The sequence below is a fragment of the Carassius carassius genome, chromosome 8, assembly GCF_963082965.1.
Source record: "Carassius carassius chromosome 8, fCarCar2.1, whole genome shotgun sequence".
Taxonomy (NCBI): domain Eukaryota; kingdom Metazoa; phylum Chordata; class Actinopteri; order Cypriniformes; family Cyprinidae; genus Carassius; species Carassius carassius.
In genome coordinates, this window is record NC_081762.1 from 65,001 (window position 1) to 80,000 (window position 15,000).

The following is a 15,000-nucleotide window of genomic DNA, read 5'->3' on the forward strand; positions in this document are numbered from 1 at the left end:
TATATAACCCGCTCTTGAGCGTTGTGTGTGTGTGTGTGTGTGTCATCTTGATGAAGCTGCTCATCTCGTGTTTTTAGCGTGTCCTCCACCGCGGCTCCTTTAGGACGCTCATGGCACACGCTAACAGCAGTGTCAGATACGTCTCTGTTCCTGTTCGGGGGACTCAGTGTGGACTGCAGACCCATGAGTATGACACACACAGAAACACAACTCTAAACGACAGCATAGCTAAAACACAGAACCACAGAGTTTTCTCTTTCCTCTCAGGTGACGGCTGGATATTTGATCTGGAGACAAATGGATGGACAAAGATGGAGCATCAAAACAAGGACAAACCGCGGTAGGAGAAAACACAGACATGGAGATGAATAGAATAAGATCTAACGATTTGATTCATCAAGCGCTCTTTGGCTCTGATTTTTCAGACTCTGGCACAGCGCTTGTCAAGGAAGAGACTCAGATGTTATAGTGTTTGGAGGAAGTCATGATTATATCCTCTTAGTGGACAAAGTGAGTGTTGTGTGTTCCACGGTGTACAGTATAATTCAGCAAACTTCTGAAATCTGTAACCCTGTCTCAGTGAAGATGATCTGTTTTGCAGGGCCACTGCAACGATGCGCTAGTGTTCCAGACTCAGCCGTACCCGCTGATACGGTAAGAACCGGTGAGGACCGGCGCAACAGAAGCGATGTGCTGATGGACCACAGACTAATGAGGTTTATTTCTGCAGATTATGCCAAGACTTCATTGCAAGCCACGCCAGCACGTTTCAGTCCCAGATTCTCTGTTTACCACCAAAACTGAGGAACGCTGTGAAGAGAAGGACCATTTTCTTCAGAACTAGCAGAAAGTCACAGAATGTAGAATGAGTTGTTTTAAAATAAAACACGGCACACCTGAAAAGCGTTTGTTTAATATTATTAAAATATCTACATTCAACATTGAACAACTGAAACAATATTTATTTAACTGTTTTGTGTATAAGCGCTGAAATTGTTGTATTTCGAACCTAATGCAAATTTCCTTCTGGGAACAATATATAAATATAAATGGACGCCCCTTTCTGTTTAACGGATGGTTATTGACAGGCGAATGTGTTCCTAGAAGATGGAAACCAGTCGAATTAGTTCAAGTTACATTTGCTTCAAATAGGAATAGTGCACTAATGACAGCTGCGCGCTCACGCGATGAGCGTCTCGACAGCGTGCGCGCTCTCGCTTACTGTAGCAGGTTTCTATGGTTACAGAGTCGCTGTTACTCCACGTAGTTTTCTGTCGATTTAATTTCGGTAAAAAAGAGCTTAATACAGTTCACAATGGATTTCAGCAAACTCGAAGAAATGAATATGACACGTGATGAAATAAATCGTTTCGGCGAAGCTCTAAAAGACGAGAAGTTCCGCGAGTTATTGAACGAATACGCGACCGAGATCTCAGACCCCGAGAACAAGAGAAGATACGAGGAGGATATCACACAGCTGGAGAAGGACAGAGGCACGAACGTGCAGTTCATTCACCCTGAAGCTCATCACGTGTTGAAGACCCGCAGCGCGCGCGAGAAGCGCTTCATCAATATCTGCTCCAATCAGCTGATCGATAAACCCTCGTGTGAAGCGGGCCGAGACCGAAACGGGAAGACAGGCTTCCACTGGCGCTTACCGTTCAGTCTGACACCGGGCAGACCGGACCGAGACGCCTCCGGGAACAGCTGCGTGATTCATGACGTCATCTTCCACCCAGACGCGCTGCACGCGGCGGAAAACAACAAGAGACTGATGGAGCTGCTCCACAGAACCGCCATCGGAGGCGTCGAGGACTCCTTCCACATCAAGCTGGACAGAAGAAATATAAAGCAGCTGAAAATGAAGTTTAAAGGTGTTCCTCAGGCGGCTGTGATCCGCAGGCCGATTCCTGGACACGAGCGGCAGCAGAGCACAGGAGACCTGGAGCAGACCCACACAGAACCAGAACCAGAACCCAAAGCCTCCTGTGCCGCTCCTCCAGATCATGAGCCCACTGAACCACATTACACCGTAAAGTATCGGTCCGTCGTCGATCTGCAGGACTACAGGTGCTCCAGAGACTCGGGGCCCGGGGCCCGACCCACAGACATCATCATCACTGTGTCTTTACCGCTGCTGAGATCCTCGCAGGACGCTGAGCTGCAAGTCCTGGAGCGACGGCTCATCCTGGAGTCTCACAAACCAGCGTATAAACTAGATCTTCCGCTCTCCTACCCTGTGGAGGAAGACAAAGGAGACGCCAAGTTCAACAAAACCAAGAAACAGCTGACCATCACTCTTCCTGTTCAGCCAGCGAGGAGCACAGAATTACAGCACACCAGATGTGATGAGATGAAGAGTGAGGAGGAGGAGGAAGATCAGACCAGATGTGATGAGATGAAGAGTGAGGAGGAAGATCAGATCAGATGTGATGAGATGAAGAGTGAGGAGGAAGATCAGATCAGATGTGATGAGATGAAGAGTGAGGAGGAAGATCAGATCAGATGTGATGAGATGAAGAGGAGCGAAGAGGAGGAAGATCAGATCAGATGTGATGAGATGAAGAGGAGCGAAGAGGAGGATCAGACCAGATGTGATGAGATGAAGAGGAGCGAAGAGGAGGAAGATCAGATCAGATGTGATGAGATGAAGAGTGAGGAGGAGGAAGATCAGATCAGATGTGATGAAATGAAGAGGAGCGAGGAGGATCAGATCCCTCGCACATCTAATGAGGAGGTTCTGGAGACAGAATTAAACTGCAGTATTCTCACTCCTTCAGCATGTGATACAGCCGGACTACAGCAAGAGCCTTTAGCATCTCAGTTAATCAATTTAAGGACAGAACCACAGACACCTGATCATTTACAGCTCATCTGCTCTGTGGAAACGGACAATGAAGATGGAACCCACATCAATCAATCAAACATCAATCGAGCGGTCGACTCACCAAATACAGTATGTGACTTTTATATAAAACATTCATGCATGTGCATTTAATATCAAGCCATCAAATTCATTAATCATCAGTTTGAATCTGTTTTTATCTAGTAATGCAGTGGATGTGATATAGTATAGATATTACTGATACTAATGTGTAATTGTTACTCTCTTTCCGCGGAAGTTTTCCAGTGAGTCTGAGATCCAAACCCATGTGACAGCAAACGCTGGAGATGAAGACGTCCATGAAGTGAGCGGCGCCCTGGACACAGAAAACACCACGAGTGATGCTAATGCATTATTTCTTCACCAGCCGCTGGACACAGATAATACTGCACTAAACCAGCAACTGAATCACGAGGAGGATCGGAGCTCTTCTCAGGACGAGCCAGAGACGAGACGTTCCTCAGAAGACCACGAGAGCACAGCGGAGCGAATCGTGGAGGAACCAGCGTCTGCTGATGGAGTCATCTTGAGAGAGATCGAGCGCGACGGCAGAGACATCTTCATCTGCAGTCACAAGACCTCGGCCGCTCTGTGCTTCCAGAACTCTCTGTGGTCTGATTTGGACTAAATGCACACTTTTCTCTGAGCTTACTGATAGCGTGGTATCACATCATTGGGGTTCTATAGTCATGATAATTCACTTAGTTTTAGTTCACTCAAGTTGAATGTTTAAATGTAGAGAAAAATAAAAATCTTTGTTTAGCAATCTACTTATAAAAAGAGATTGACCTTTTGGGGGGGGGGGGATTAAATAAAGGAAACTGAGAAAATACAGAAGCCTGTCGTGTGAAATCATGAAATAATTTCTGTCAGCTCAAACTTTTGTTTTAATGACTTTTATTTATTTCACAAAACATGTTGTGATGCTGTAGTTTAAAGCTGTTTACACAAAACGGTCCCTTGAACATTGAGCTAAAAGAGAATAAACACACAAACACTGAAAACAGATCAGTGTACGGCCACACGAGAGCGTGATCCTCGCGTCGTCATCTCAGATCGCGCTGCACGCAGCCGTCCATGAACTCACAGTAACACATGAGCGAGCAGAAGTGCTTCTGCACTGGAGCCTCGGTGCCGCCCATGTTATCCACCAACACTACGGTGTGAGACACCAGGTGCAGGTTCATGCTGACGGCCGTCTGGATGAAGGAGTTCACACAGACCCGGCCGCAGTCGCACGCTTTAGAGAAGTCCAGCTGGTGACACAGGTGCAGCGGCACGACGTGAGGACCGTGTGGGATTCTGACAGAGAAGACAAGAACAGGTTAGAAACGTGCGTGACATCAGCAGACTGGCGTCTGTGGAAGCAGCGAGCCTCACCTGAGCTCCAGCACGGCACGGGACGCCAGCTCCTGCAGCGTCAGCGGGAACGTGAGGTGCATCGTGTGCTCCAGAGCGTTGGCTTGAGAGAACGGGTTTCCAAACAGGTCCAGGTTCTCCAGACACAGCTTTCTGAAGCTGGAAGGAAGTACGGTGAGCTGGTTGTGAGCAGCGGACAGGAAGCGCAGCTTGGAGAGCCGGCCGATGTGGAAAGGCAGCCGCGAGAGTTTGTTATCGTCCAGTTTGAGGTTGACCAGCTGCTGCAGCTGACAGAAGCGAGCGGGCAGGACCTGCAGCTGGTTCTGACTCAGGTCCAGATGCTGGAGCGATGTCTGCAGGGTCGAGGAGCACAGGCCGTCGCTGAAGCTCTCCAGGTGGTTGTTGTGGAGAATCAGCTCTGCGAGGCAGCTCAGGTCACCGATGGTGGAGGGCAGCTTCTTGATGTGGTTGTTGCTGAGGTCCAGCCGGCGCAGGGCTCTGAGGGTCAGCATGCGCAGGTCCACACGGGTCAGTCTGCAGTACGACACCTGCAGCTGCTCCAGAGACCACGGGAAGCTGGACGTGAGCGGATAGTCCTTCTTCGACAGAATGCTGAGCTTCTTCTTGGGTTTCTCCACATCACGGGCGCGGGCCGGGCCGAGGGCCGACAGAGGGAGCGAGTCCGTGTCACTTCCTCTGTGAGCCAGCCGAGCGGCAGAGAGGAAGCTCTTCAGGCTGCTGATGTCGGCCTGAAACACACACACACACACACACACACACACACACACACAAATCAAGCACTAGCCTTCATGGAAAACATTCATATCTTCAGCTTTTTAATAGCATCAGTACTCTATTTATGTAAAACCAGGTCTGTGTAGGAACTAGAGCAAGGCAGCAGATATTCCCTCGACATCAGAGAACACGGTCAGGCTATTGCCAATCACAGAGTTAAAAACTCGATCCTGACACATTATGATCACCTAAAGCTAAAGCTAAAAATGGAATAAATGGCTCAAGTAAAGCAGGAATCAGCACAGTGACAAAAAAAGCAGATATCAATCCAGATTATAACTGTATTATATTTGCAGCTGAAGACTGGTAGAGATGCTCACTCTAGCAATGAAAGAAATATTACAAAGTAGTTGACTCAAAGACAATTAGAGAATACAAAGTACCAATCAGTATCCTTATCTTTTATCAGCTGCCACGGTGCCTAATATCAGTCTGCTGGCTTCAAAACTACAAAAAACACTGTAATAACTGCACTTTGGATGGAATGTATGATGCAGAAGCATTTATTTAAACCACTTTCTCCAGCAGAAATGAAAGCACGTCTTTACTTTACTCAGACAGATGTCAATCGCAGGCTCCTTCAGTCGAACCGTGGCTTTGCCTTCTTCCACGAACCAGGTGAAGAACTTCTCGATGTTGTCCTTCAGCTGCAGAGAAACACACAGAGACTCAGGAGCTGATCACATCTGACCCAGACACACAGAAGGAGAGAGAGCCTGCCTTGTATCGGGCTCCGCTGCGGTCTCTGGCGGTGCAGATGAGCAGGAACAGGCCGCTGCTGCTCGGGCTCCGGTCCAAGTGTTTCCCGATGGACAGAACCGCGCGACGCGATCTGCCGTTCCTCCGCAGCCCCAGCGACGGTAACGCGCGGTTAACGACCTCCACATCACACTGCAGCCTCATCCTGACCTACACAACACCCGCCCGTGAGACAGCACCGACGGACACACCGAGCTCGGGTTCAGCTCAATGCTAGTCTCTAACGATCAGGATACGGCAGGATGTTTTGCATAAAAAGTGATGGATTTCTCCATTAAACATCGACAAATTTACCGTTTCTGAATACTGGACTGGTATCTAGTCCCGGAGACTAACTGTTCAGTCGTTATATGCTTGGTAACGTTAAATAAACTCTGAAAAAAGTACAACGGACCCGAGGTTCTGAGGCGCTCTCGCTGCTCTGTTCTTCCGTTCGAATCGATTAATTAGCACATCAGCAGATCCATAGTAAGACCAAACTCTCACGGAATGATTAAAACCACTCACCTGGAAACATAACGCGGTTAAATCGTGTTAAAACAACACTCTTTAACGACGCTTTCGAGATCAGGCTGTTACGTAACGCGCGCTTCTTCGCGCCGCGCATGCGCAGTGAACACACACACGGACTGACCTCACTACTATGGCGGCGTAACTTTACCAGAAGGTATTTCCGGTGAGGCCTTTATGCATTAAAATTGAGTTTTAATTCATGTGAGCATCGCAGCTAATGACAAGCTACTTTCCATGACTCAGTCGCTTGACCCACAGAAGTGACAACACTAGTTTTCATTCGTGTGAGTAGTTTTCAGTCATTATTCTCATCTGTAGAGGTGAGCGCGTATCAGCTGCTCGACCAAAACAACACGATCTCGGGTGACTGATTCCTGAAGATACACTCGATTTAATCAACATTGCTGACTATTTATAAATTCAAACAGTCATTTAATCTGTGCTGAAGATAACTCGTGTAACATACACTGGCCACATGAAGCTCTGTAGAGGAGTTATATTGTAAATTCCTGGAAAACATCGGACATGGACTTCCTGTTATTGTTATAAGTGTGTGCGTGTGTGTTGACATCGGTAAAGCCACCTGCAGATAAATAAATGATGTGCTGCACGTTAGATGTTTGATCAGTAACAGGTAAATCTTCTTCTAGTGACTGCGTGACATGGAAGAAGATCTGGTACCACACATGGAGGATGAGGATGATGAAGATGAAGATGAGTTTGAGTGGGCTGCAGGTCAGGAGGACGACGGAGAGCTGGACTGGCTGCAGGACGTGTTTGTGTCCAGAAAGAGTCCAGCCGAGCGCAGTGGACACATCGCAGTCACTGATGGCAGCTGTATGTTCGTATGGGGAGGATATAAGGTATGTGTTTATTCATATTTAAGGTCCATCACACTCGCATCAACCTGATCATCACACTTTCCCAGATAACTGTTCTGAAGGTCACTGTGTAAAGACATCTGTGGTTTCATCAGAATGCGGACACTGAAGCTGCTGAATTCACTGACTTGTATTTGCCGAAGAACGAAATCTGGATCTACAACATGGAGACGGGAAGATGGTAAAGCCCTGTGCTGTCACACGAGCTGAACACATGAGAGTTTGACGCCGCTAACGGTGTTCTTTTGCAGGAGAATGAAGCGCTCGGAGGGCGACGTGCCGAACTCGATGTCGGGCAGCTGCGGCTCGTGTGTGGACGGTGTTCTCTATCTGTTCGGTGGTCATCAGGCTCGAGGAAACACTAATCTGGTGAGTCCTTCTTCTGAAGCGAGACACCAGACAGCTGTGAGTCTCTGAGAGATATAAATGTTGGTTTGTGCTCCGTGGTGTCCCGCAGGTTTACCGTCTGCCGCTGAGAGCGTCTGTGCTCCGCTGGGAGAAGATGAGCGATCTGACCGGCCTGGCGCCGACTTGCAAAGACAAGCTGGGCTGCTGGGTTTACAGAAACCAGTACGTGCTCCTCAAACAGAGAGGATCTTATCAGCGAGATGCCTTGACTTTGCTCCAGCTGTTTGTGTTGTTTCCACAGGCTGGCGTATTTCGGTGGCTACGGCTACATAGCGCAGCCCGGTCACAGAGGAACGTTTGCACTCGATGAAAATTCATTCATGGTGAGTCCGTCTCCATCCCGTCTTCAGCAGTCACGTGTGACACGAGTGTGATGAGAAATGTGATGTGCTGTGTCTTCAGGGGAACCACGCGGGACGAGGCTGGAACAACCACATACACATTCTTGATCTTGAGACGTCAGCGTGGAGCCAACCCATCACAAAGGTCTTAACCCTGTACATCAGGTCTGATGCTGTAGAACTGGTGTGATCTGGTTCAAGCGCTGTGTGTGTGTGTGTGTGCAGGGAGACGCTCCGTCACCACGAGCCGCTCACGCCTGCGCCAGCATCGGAAACAGAGGTTACGTCTTCGGAGGCCGATACATGGTGTGTGTGTGTGTGTGTGTGTGTGTGCAGCACTCATCTGTCCATTATTAGAGGAAAGTCATTTTTGTGTTCTAAAGCTGAATCTTCTGCATCACAGGATCATCGGCTGAACGATCTGTACTGCATCAACATGGACACGTGGGAATGGAGTGAGATGTACGTTCCGGGTGTTTATAGCGGATGAATCCTCCGTCTATGGGATGTGCTGATCCGCTGGTGTTTGTTTCAGGTGTGTTCCTCAGCACGGTCCGGTCGGCCGCTCGTGGCACTCCTTCACTCCGGTGTCAGCGGATCACATCTTTCTGTTTGGAGGCTTCACCACCGACAGAGAAACACTGAGTGAGTGACGCAGATGTGACGTAGCTTCACCTAAACACACACACACACACACTTCATTCAAGTGTTTGTTTTGCAGGCGATGCCTGGCTCTACTGCGTCAGTAAGAACGAGTGGAAACCGTTTAAACACGAGCACACCGAGCGGCCCAGGTGCGTCTGACACTCGTCTCGTTCAGTGTGTGTTTGCCGTCTCACTGAAGCTGATGTGTGTGTGTGTGTGTGTGTGTGTGTGTCTTCTGCAGACTGTGGCACACGGCGTGTCTAGGTCCCGATGGGGAAGTGTTCGTGTTTGGAGGATGTGCCAATAATCTTCTCTCACATCAACAGGCCGTGAGCAAAACAGCATGATCTACTCCCTTATAATTAGCAAAAAGCTACTAATGCATGGCTTAATGAAGAACTCCAGAGCTAGCGAGTAGAAAACGCAAGCTCTGTAGTTCAGAACAATACTCATTTGTAGTTTTGAGACGGACACATAAGATCAATCCCTTTAAACCCTGTATTTGTGCATCTGAATCTGTTCTTCCTCTTGTATTCACAGGCTCACAGCAACGAATTACTGCTTTTCACTGTTCAGCCCAAATCACTGGTCAGGTGAGTGATTTCACCCAAGCTTCCCAGTTACGGTCTCGGACGCTCTCTGAAGTGTGTTTGTGTCGTGTGGACGTCCAGGTTGTGTTTCGACGCTGCTGTCCTGCACCAGAAGCGTCTGGAGCACATGTGGGACGTCCTGCCCAGCGCCCTGCTGCATCGCCTCAAACAGAGAACCACAGCAGACTCCTAGAAGACAATCACATCCAGACCAGGACAGGAGGATCTGCGTGGAAACAAACCTGAGACTTTTATGAAGGGTTAGTGTCTCATCTCACACGGATTGGGAAAGGCAGTGTCATTTAAGAGTGTAGCAGAAAAACATTTATTCCACTGGACAACAAATATGATGCTTGATTTGATTTCAGCAGTTTTATCTACATTTATTAATATCACATCTGCATTAAAAACGTCAAACACTGGTCAGTGGTCTTTTTTTGTCGCCAGAGTGTTTCAGTTTGTGACAATTTCCGAATTGTAACCAAACGATCAGCACTTTCTGTATGAAGTCTGTCGGCCCTCTTCACTAATGAACTGAATCTCTTCAAGATGATCTGACATGATTCAGCACAACTCTATTCCTGATGCAGATTTGTACAAAGCCTACATTTTGTATTGTTTCTTCCAACATGGAAAATAAATGGTGGCACATTCACATTTATAAAGTTATTTTTATTGATTTGTTATTAAATGCATGGATTTGAAGGAAAATTATTTACTTGCAAAAACAAAAACTTGAAGCTTAAAGTGTTCTCTGGTATACAATATAACGTAAATATTCAGAAGGTGACTGAAAGCATTGTGTGATGTGCTCTCAGAAGAAATCATCCAGAATCCAGAGCTTCACTTCTTCTTTGCTGCTAACAGGTTTGGAGCAGAAACCTTGACTTTACCAGGCATGTTTCTGGACAGATCAGTGTCCTGTAAAACAGCAGCATTTCATGATCTGATGTCACACACCATCAGTTCAACGCTCAGATTCAGGAAACATCGGCTTCAAATACCTTTATGCTCCTGAATAAATCCTTCTCTCGAGCGCTGGTGTCTTTCCCGCGGACGAAGCTCAGCACGGCGGTGCGGGCCGCTGCGGTCACACATCACACTCAGTACATTTACAGACCGATTTATAGCACTGAACTTCTACATTAACATCATCTTTACCTTTCCCCTTTTTCTGAGTGCCTGGAGTTAACTTGACTTTGTACCTGGAGCAAGACAGAGAGTTGTTATTGCTCTGAGGTGATGATGTTAATGGTGCTTGTGCTGGTCTGATCAGTGCTTCTTGATAACGTACTTGTAGTTGGAGAGCGCCATGTACGGAGCACAAACCGGCACCGCGAACATCAACACATCGTCCAGATGAGGCAGACCGGTCAACGAGTCCAGAATGTTTTCACCATCCTAAGAGGAAAAGATTTCAATCAGTAATAAATCATTGATGATTGTGTTTGTTTGTTTGTTTAATTAAAAATCATGAATAAAACAACGTAAATTTGACCAATCTTGCTAATTAGTCTGCAGAACCAAACGCTAATTTAAGTAAATGCACTTTCAATTTTAGTTTAAAGTATCCTGATGACGGAGCCGGTCTGAGATGGAGAGGTAGTTTATTCCAGCGATCACTGGCAGACAGAAACCGTTTCTTTTTTACTTTTGATCTTAAATAAAAGATGCAAGATTTGACCACAGAGTTGATCTGTTTATCAAACTTCAAAGAACTATAAAAAACCCAAGGTTCTTCTCCACAGATTTACAGAAGGGAGATAAATGCCCAATTCAAGAGTTGTGGGTGTCAGGAGCCACTGGAACTACTCTGTTGTGAAGCTTCTATTAATTAAAGTCAGGATACTGGGACCAATAATATCACAAACGTTCTTTACTAATCTTGATGAAATAACACACCAAACACAGTTTGGTTTTAATCGGCCAACTACCTCAGCTAGACAAGATGAAACAAGAACACTTTACACTGATGCTTCTCTTCTTTCAGATGAAGACACACATGATTCACGGTGGCTGCAGGAAGTTTAAATTCCTCTTCCTGTTTGTTTAGTGTCTGCACTCACCTCAGCAACAGGGTTCTCCACGTCCTCCGTCTCCTGCAACACAATCACACACACTCTTCATTCCCAGATCACACATGTACAGTCCTTCATGTGTCAGATATCACCGATCATGAATCCGTGCTCACACCTTGACGTCTGGATCTCCTCCTGATGGATCTTCAACAGCTTCAGCATCTTCCTCCTTCTGGACGGGGATTTCGGCTTTGGGCTTCACGACTTCTTTCTGATGAGGTTTCTTTACTGCCACTTCTTTCATTTTTCCTTTCTTGCCCTTCTTTGTCTTTTCCTCTTTACTTGATCCTGCGGACTGTTTTCAGTGTGTGTGAATGACAGATGCATTTCTCTGTGTGTGTGTGTGTGCGGGTGTGTGTGTGTGTGTGTGTGTGGATGTCAGTGTGTGTGTGTGGATGTCAGTGTGTGTGTGTGGATGTCAGTGTGTGTGTGTGTGTGTGTGAGTGTGTGTGGATGTCAGTGTGCGTGTGTGTGTGTGTGAGGGTGTGTGTGTGTCTGTGTGTGTGTGAGGGTGTGTGTGTGTCTGTGTGTGTGAGTCTGTGCGCGCGTGTGTGTGTGTGTGTGTGAGTCTGTGCGCGCGTGTGTGTGTGTGTGTGTGTGAGTGTGTGTGGATGTCAGTGTGCGTGTGTGAGGGTGTGTGTGTGTGTGTGTGTGAGTGTGTGTGTGTGAGTCTGTGCGCGCGTGTGTGTGTGTGTGTGTGAGTGTGTGTGTGTGTGAGTCTGTGCGCGCGTGTGTGTGTGTGTGTGTGAGTCTGTGCGCGCGTGTGTGTGTGTGTGTGAGTCTGTGCGCGCGTGTGTGTGTGTGTGTGAGTCTGTGCGCGCGTGTGTGTGTGTGTGTGAGTCTGTGCGCGCGTGTGTGTGTGTGTGTGTGTGAGTCTGTGCGCGCGTGTGTGTGTGTGTGTGAGTCTGTGCGCGCGTGTGTGTGAGTCTGTGCGCGCGTGTGTGTGTGAGAGTGTGTGTGTGTGTGTGAGGGTGTGTGTGTGTGTGTGTGAAATGTTCAGGTACTGGATCTCAGGAGACACTTACTCCCAACAACTTCATCATGATCTCTCGGTCCTCTTCATCCTGGTCTTTGTATTTGTCCTTCATCTTCTTCAGTTTGTTCTGGGAAAAACAGTCAAAGCGTCATCATGTGACATGTGAACACGTGACTGTACGTTACACGTGAGGTGGTTTATAACCTTCTGTCCTCTCTTCAGCGGCTGATTGGCCGCTCCGTTGCTGCACGCCTGCGTCACGCTCAGAGCTTCCGGTGGTTTGGAGTCGGATTCCTCCGGATCATCCGTGTTCTCCTGTTTCTGCTGCTTCTTCATGTCCCTGATGACAGCGATGGCAGATTAACTGGTTTTGCTGATCTTTGTCTTTTACTCTTAACATTCAGTAGTATTACAGCTCTGACTGCACTATTAGATTAGAATAAAAACAGAATGGATCTGAATAATGACTCTATTGTCTTCTGTAGAGCTGCTTTAAAGCTGAAATGAGTTTGTTTCATAGTAAACTTATAGAAACAGGAACTATTAACTTTTCTTGACACTTAAAGTGGTTTACAGGATATTAAATAAAGGGTTAAATTAATAATTGAATTAAACAGAGTTAAATGATGACACCATTGTCTCTTAAGGCAGTTTTTCTCTCTCGTATCTGATGAAGTGTGCATCACTGATTCTGTTATTGTCCTGTATATCTCTGTGAAGCCGCTTCGACTCGGTCTGTATTGTGAAGGACAGGTGACTGGTGTCTCTAGCGTCTCACCTGCGCTGTTTGGCTGTCAGGTGCTTCTTGCCTTGAGTCTCTGTGTTCACCTGCAGCACAGATGCATCTGTTAACCCTCGCTTGACCTGAAGCAGTGTCACATGATCTCACCGTCTCTAACTCACCTCTCGGGAATCGTCCTGTTTGAAGGCGTCGCTCTGAAGAGTCCTGTGGAGAGAGACAGACGGACTGAAAACAGCCGCTGGTTTTCACACAGCAGGAGAACAGAGAGAGGTCTGAGCGTCACCTGTTGGGCTGCAGGTGAGACAGTGAGATGCTGGTGTCTGGAAAACTGATCTCGCTCTGATCTTCTTCTTCTGCTGCGTTCTCTTCCTCGGCCGGCTGTTCGTTCGTCTCGCTGCAGCTCTGCTCCTCGTCCTCGTCTCTGATGTTCTTCTCACATGTGGTCATCTCGTCTGGTGTCCCGCTGGACTCCCGCCGCTCCTCACCCTCGTTCCCACTGTCCTCATCTGAGACACAATCAACCACAGACCGTCTGATCATCTGACAGAAGGCTGGACACTGATGATGATGATGATGTTTGTGAACGTGTGCTGAACCTAAGAGTTCTTCTCCTTCCTCCAGGAGATCTGCAGTGCTGGAGGTCACGTCCTCTTCCTCCTCTTCCAGCGTCTTCGTCTTCCTCTCTCCACGATGCCTAAAAACACTCTGATCATCGACCTACAATCACAGATGGAGAGAGACTGGAAAACTGAAGGTGTGACATGATCGCGTGTTGATTACGATCACATGACTGCTGATTACTCAAGATCTCTGAACTCTCAGCTTGACTGCACAGACACTATCAGAAGAGAACTAGAATAATAATAATAATTCATTACATTTATATAGCGCTCTACATTGTCAGGGGGCATCTCCTCATCCACCACCAGAACTGAACTGAATTTAACTGAAATGCTTACTATTGTCCTCCGAGCACTAATCTACAGCTGAATTTTAATTAATTTGCATTATTAACACACTATTTTCTTGTTTATCACTGTAAAGCTGCTTTGACACAGTCTGTACTGTATAAAGCGCTACACAAGACTTTCCCTGCCATTGACGGAATGTCCATCTTCCTGGAAGTGTTTTCACTGTTATACAGTAGGAGGCGCTATTACACATCTTCTGAAAGAGCACTGACTCTCTGGATCAAAACACAGTGAAGAAGAAGCAGGAGCAAGCGATGGCAGGTGCACATGTGAAATAACATGCGTCTAGCTTTCCCAAGCAGAAGAGCTTCGAGTGTTTACAATCATCCGGGTTTGAATCACGCTCAAATTGATTTGATTTTGATGCAATATTTACACTGAAGCGTGCAGGCGGCTACGGTAAGGGCGTGACGTGTGATTATGATGGGATTGTTTTGTGTCAGCGACGTCTTTACCTTAAACAGAAACCCAAAGCCCATGATCAGATACGATGGAGGCAAAAAGTTTTTCTTCCCTGTTGAAAAGTGATACAAAACATGAATTATTATATATTTGGAAACTTTTAAACAAGATATGAAGCAACTTTAGTTTTGGTAGTGTGATCCAGACACTAATATCTTTATATTTCCATGTAATGACACTGAACTCCTGGGCGAACGCTGCACAGTAATATTCACCTCTGATCATGAAGCTGCCGGTGGTCAGATATTCTCCCGTCGGTGCGGTTTTAGACACCTGTGTGACAGGAAGCACATGAGCGTGTGAACTCAGCGACACCTGCTTGTGTGTGTGTGTGTGTGTGTGTGTGTGCGTGTGTGTGTGTGTGTGCGTGTGTGTGCGTGTGTGTGAGTGTGCGTGTGAGTGTGTGCATGCGTGTGTGCGTGCGTGTGTGCGTGAGTGTGTGTCTGTGCGTGTGTGTGCGTGTGTGTGTGAGTGTGCGTGTGTGTGTGTGTGTGTGTGTGTGTGTGTGTGTGCGTGCGTGCGTGTGTGTGTGTGTGTGTGTGTGTGTGAGTGAGTGTGCGAGTGTGTGCGTGCGTGTGTGCGTGTGTGCGTGTGTG

The 15,000-nt window shown here is 47.3% G+C and overlaps 5 protein-coding genes across 12 annotated transcripts in view; 3 read left to right on the forward strand and 2 right to left on the reverse strand.

The window, feature by feature from the left end:
- Positions 1-903, forward strand: part of LOC132144899 (kelch domain-containing protein 1) — a 6,694-nt gene extending 5,791 nt beyond the window's left edge. Inside the window, exons 9-13 of the mRNA XM_059555459.1 lie at positions 78-187; positions 268-340; positions 426-510; positions 602-654; positions 731-903. Of these exons, the coding sequence (XP_059411442.1) occupies positions 78-187; positions 268-340; positions 426-510; positions 602-654; positions 731-869 (460 nt within the window). The 3' untranslated portion in view covers positions 870-903. The remainder of the gene's footprint in view (positions 1-77; positions 188-267; positions 341-425; positions 511-601; positions 655-730) is intronic.
- On the forward strand, positions 774-9,597 carry klhdc2 (kelch domain containing 2). 7 transcript variants are annotated; one of them, XM_059555458.1, is made up of 14 exons: positions 774-905; positions 6,961-7,173; positions 7,287-7,372; positions 7,443-7,560; positions 7,649-7,761; positions 7,841-7,922; positions 8,002-8,085; positions 8,166-8,246; positions 8,344-8,402; positions 8,476-8,585; positions 8,662-8,734; positions 8,827-8,914; positions 9,126-9,178; positions 9,257-9,597. In XM_059555458.1, exons 2-14 carry the CDS (start codon positions 6,973-6,975, stop codon positions 9,366-9,368), a joined length of 1,260 nt encoding a protein of 419 aa, XP_059411441.1. In that variant the 5' UTR covers positions 774-905; positions 6,961-6,972; the 3' UTR covers positions 9,369-9,597. The 7 variants fall into 7 exon arrangements, with proteins under 7 accessions (XP_059411441.1, XP_059411440.1, XP_059411435.1 ...); XM_059555457.1 differs by lacking the exon at positions 774-905 and adding an exon at positions 6,371-6,464; XM_059555452.1 differs by lacking the exon at positions 774-905 and adding an exon at positions 6,376-6,473.
- On the forward strand, positions 1,026-3,721 carry dnaaf2 (dynein axonemal assembly factor 2). The gene has a single exon (XM_059555444.1). The coding sequence runs from the start codon at positions 1,316-1,318 to the stop codon at positions 2,996-2,998; it is 1,683 nt and encodes a 560-aa protein (XP_059411427.1). The 5' UTR covers positions 1,026-1,315; the 3' UTR covers positions 2,999-3,721.
- lrr1 (leucine rich repeat protein 1) lies at positions 3,765-7,071 on the reverse strand. Of its 2 annotated transcripts, XM_059555450.1 has the most exons (6): positions 6,943-7,071; positions 6,305-6,579; positions 5,759-5,947; positions 5,587-5,685; positions 4,265-4,992; positions 3,765-4,186 (listed from the first exon to the last, which is right to left on the reverse strand). In XM_059555450.1, exons 3-6 carry the CDS (start codon positions 5,939-5,941, stop codon positions 3,931-3,933), a joined length of 1,266 nt encoding a protein of 421 aa, XP_059411433.1. In that variant the 5' UTR covers positions 5,942-5,947; positions 6,305-6,579; positions 6,943-7,071; the 3' UTR covers positions 3,765-3,930. The 2 variants fall into 2 exon arrangements, with proteins under 2 accessions (XP_059411433.1, XP_059411432.1); XM_059555449.1 differs by lacking the exon at positions 6,943-7,071 and having other exon boundaries at positions 5,759-6,010; positions 6,305-6,421.
- A 229-nt stretch (positions 9,598-9,826) lies between the features above and the next one.
- Positions 9,827-15,000, reverse strand: part of LOC132144891 (ribosome quality control complex subunit NEMF-like) — a 12,536-nt gene continuing 7,362 nt past the window's right edge. The window contains exons 19-32 of the mRNA XM_059555443.1: positions 14,620-14,677; positions 14,398-14,456; positions 13,568-13,688; positions 13,255-13,477; positions 13,133-13,175; positions 13,008-13,057; positions 12,434-12,569; positions 12,279-12,356; positions 11,369-11,548; positions 11,242-11,274; positions 10,470-10,576; positions 10,337-10,380; positions 10,180-10,259; positions 9,827-10,096 (exon numbers count right to left, since the gene is read on the reverse strand). Coding sequence (XP_059411426.1) covers positions 10,019-10,096; positions 10,180-10,259; positions 10,337-10,380; positions 10,470-10,576; positions 11,242-11,274; positions 11,369-11,548; positions 12,279-12,356; positions 12,434-12,569; positions 13,008-13,057; positions 13,133-13,175; positions 13,255-13,477; positions 13,568-13,688; positions 14,398-14,456; positions 14,620-14,677 — 1,290 coding nt within the window. The 3' untranslated portion in view covers positions 9,827-10,018. The remainder of the gene's footprint in view (positions 10,097-10,179; positions 10,260-10,336; positions 10,381-10,469; positions 10,577-11,241; positions 11,275-11,368; positions 11,549-12,278; positions 12,357-12,433; positions 12,570-13,007; positions 13,058-13,132; positions 13,176-13,254; positions 13,478-13,567; positions 13,689-14,397; positions 14,457-14,619; positions 14,678-15,000) is intronic.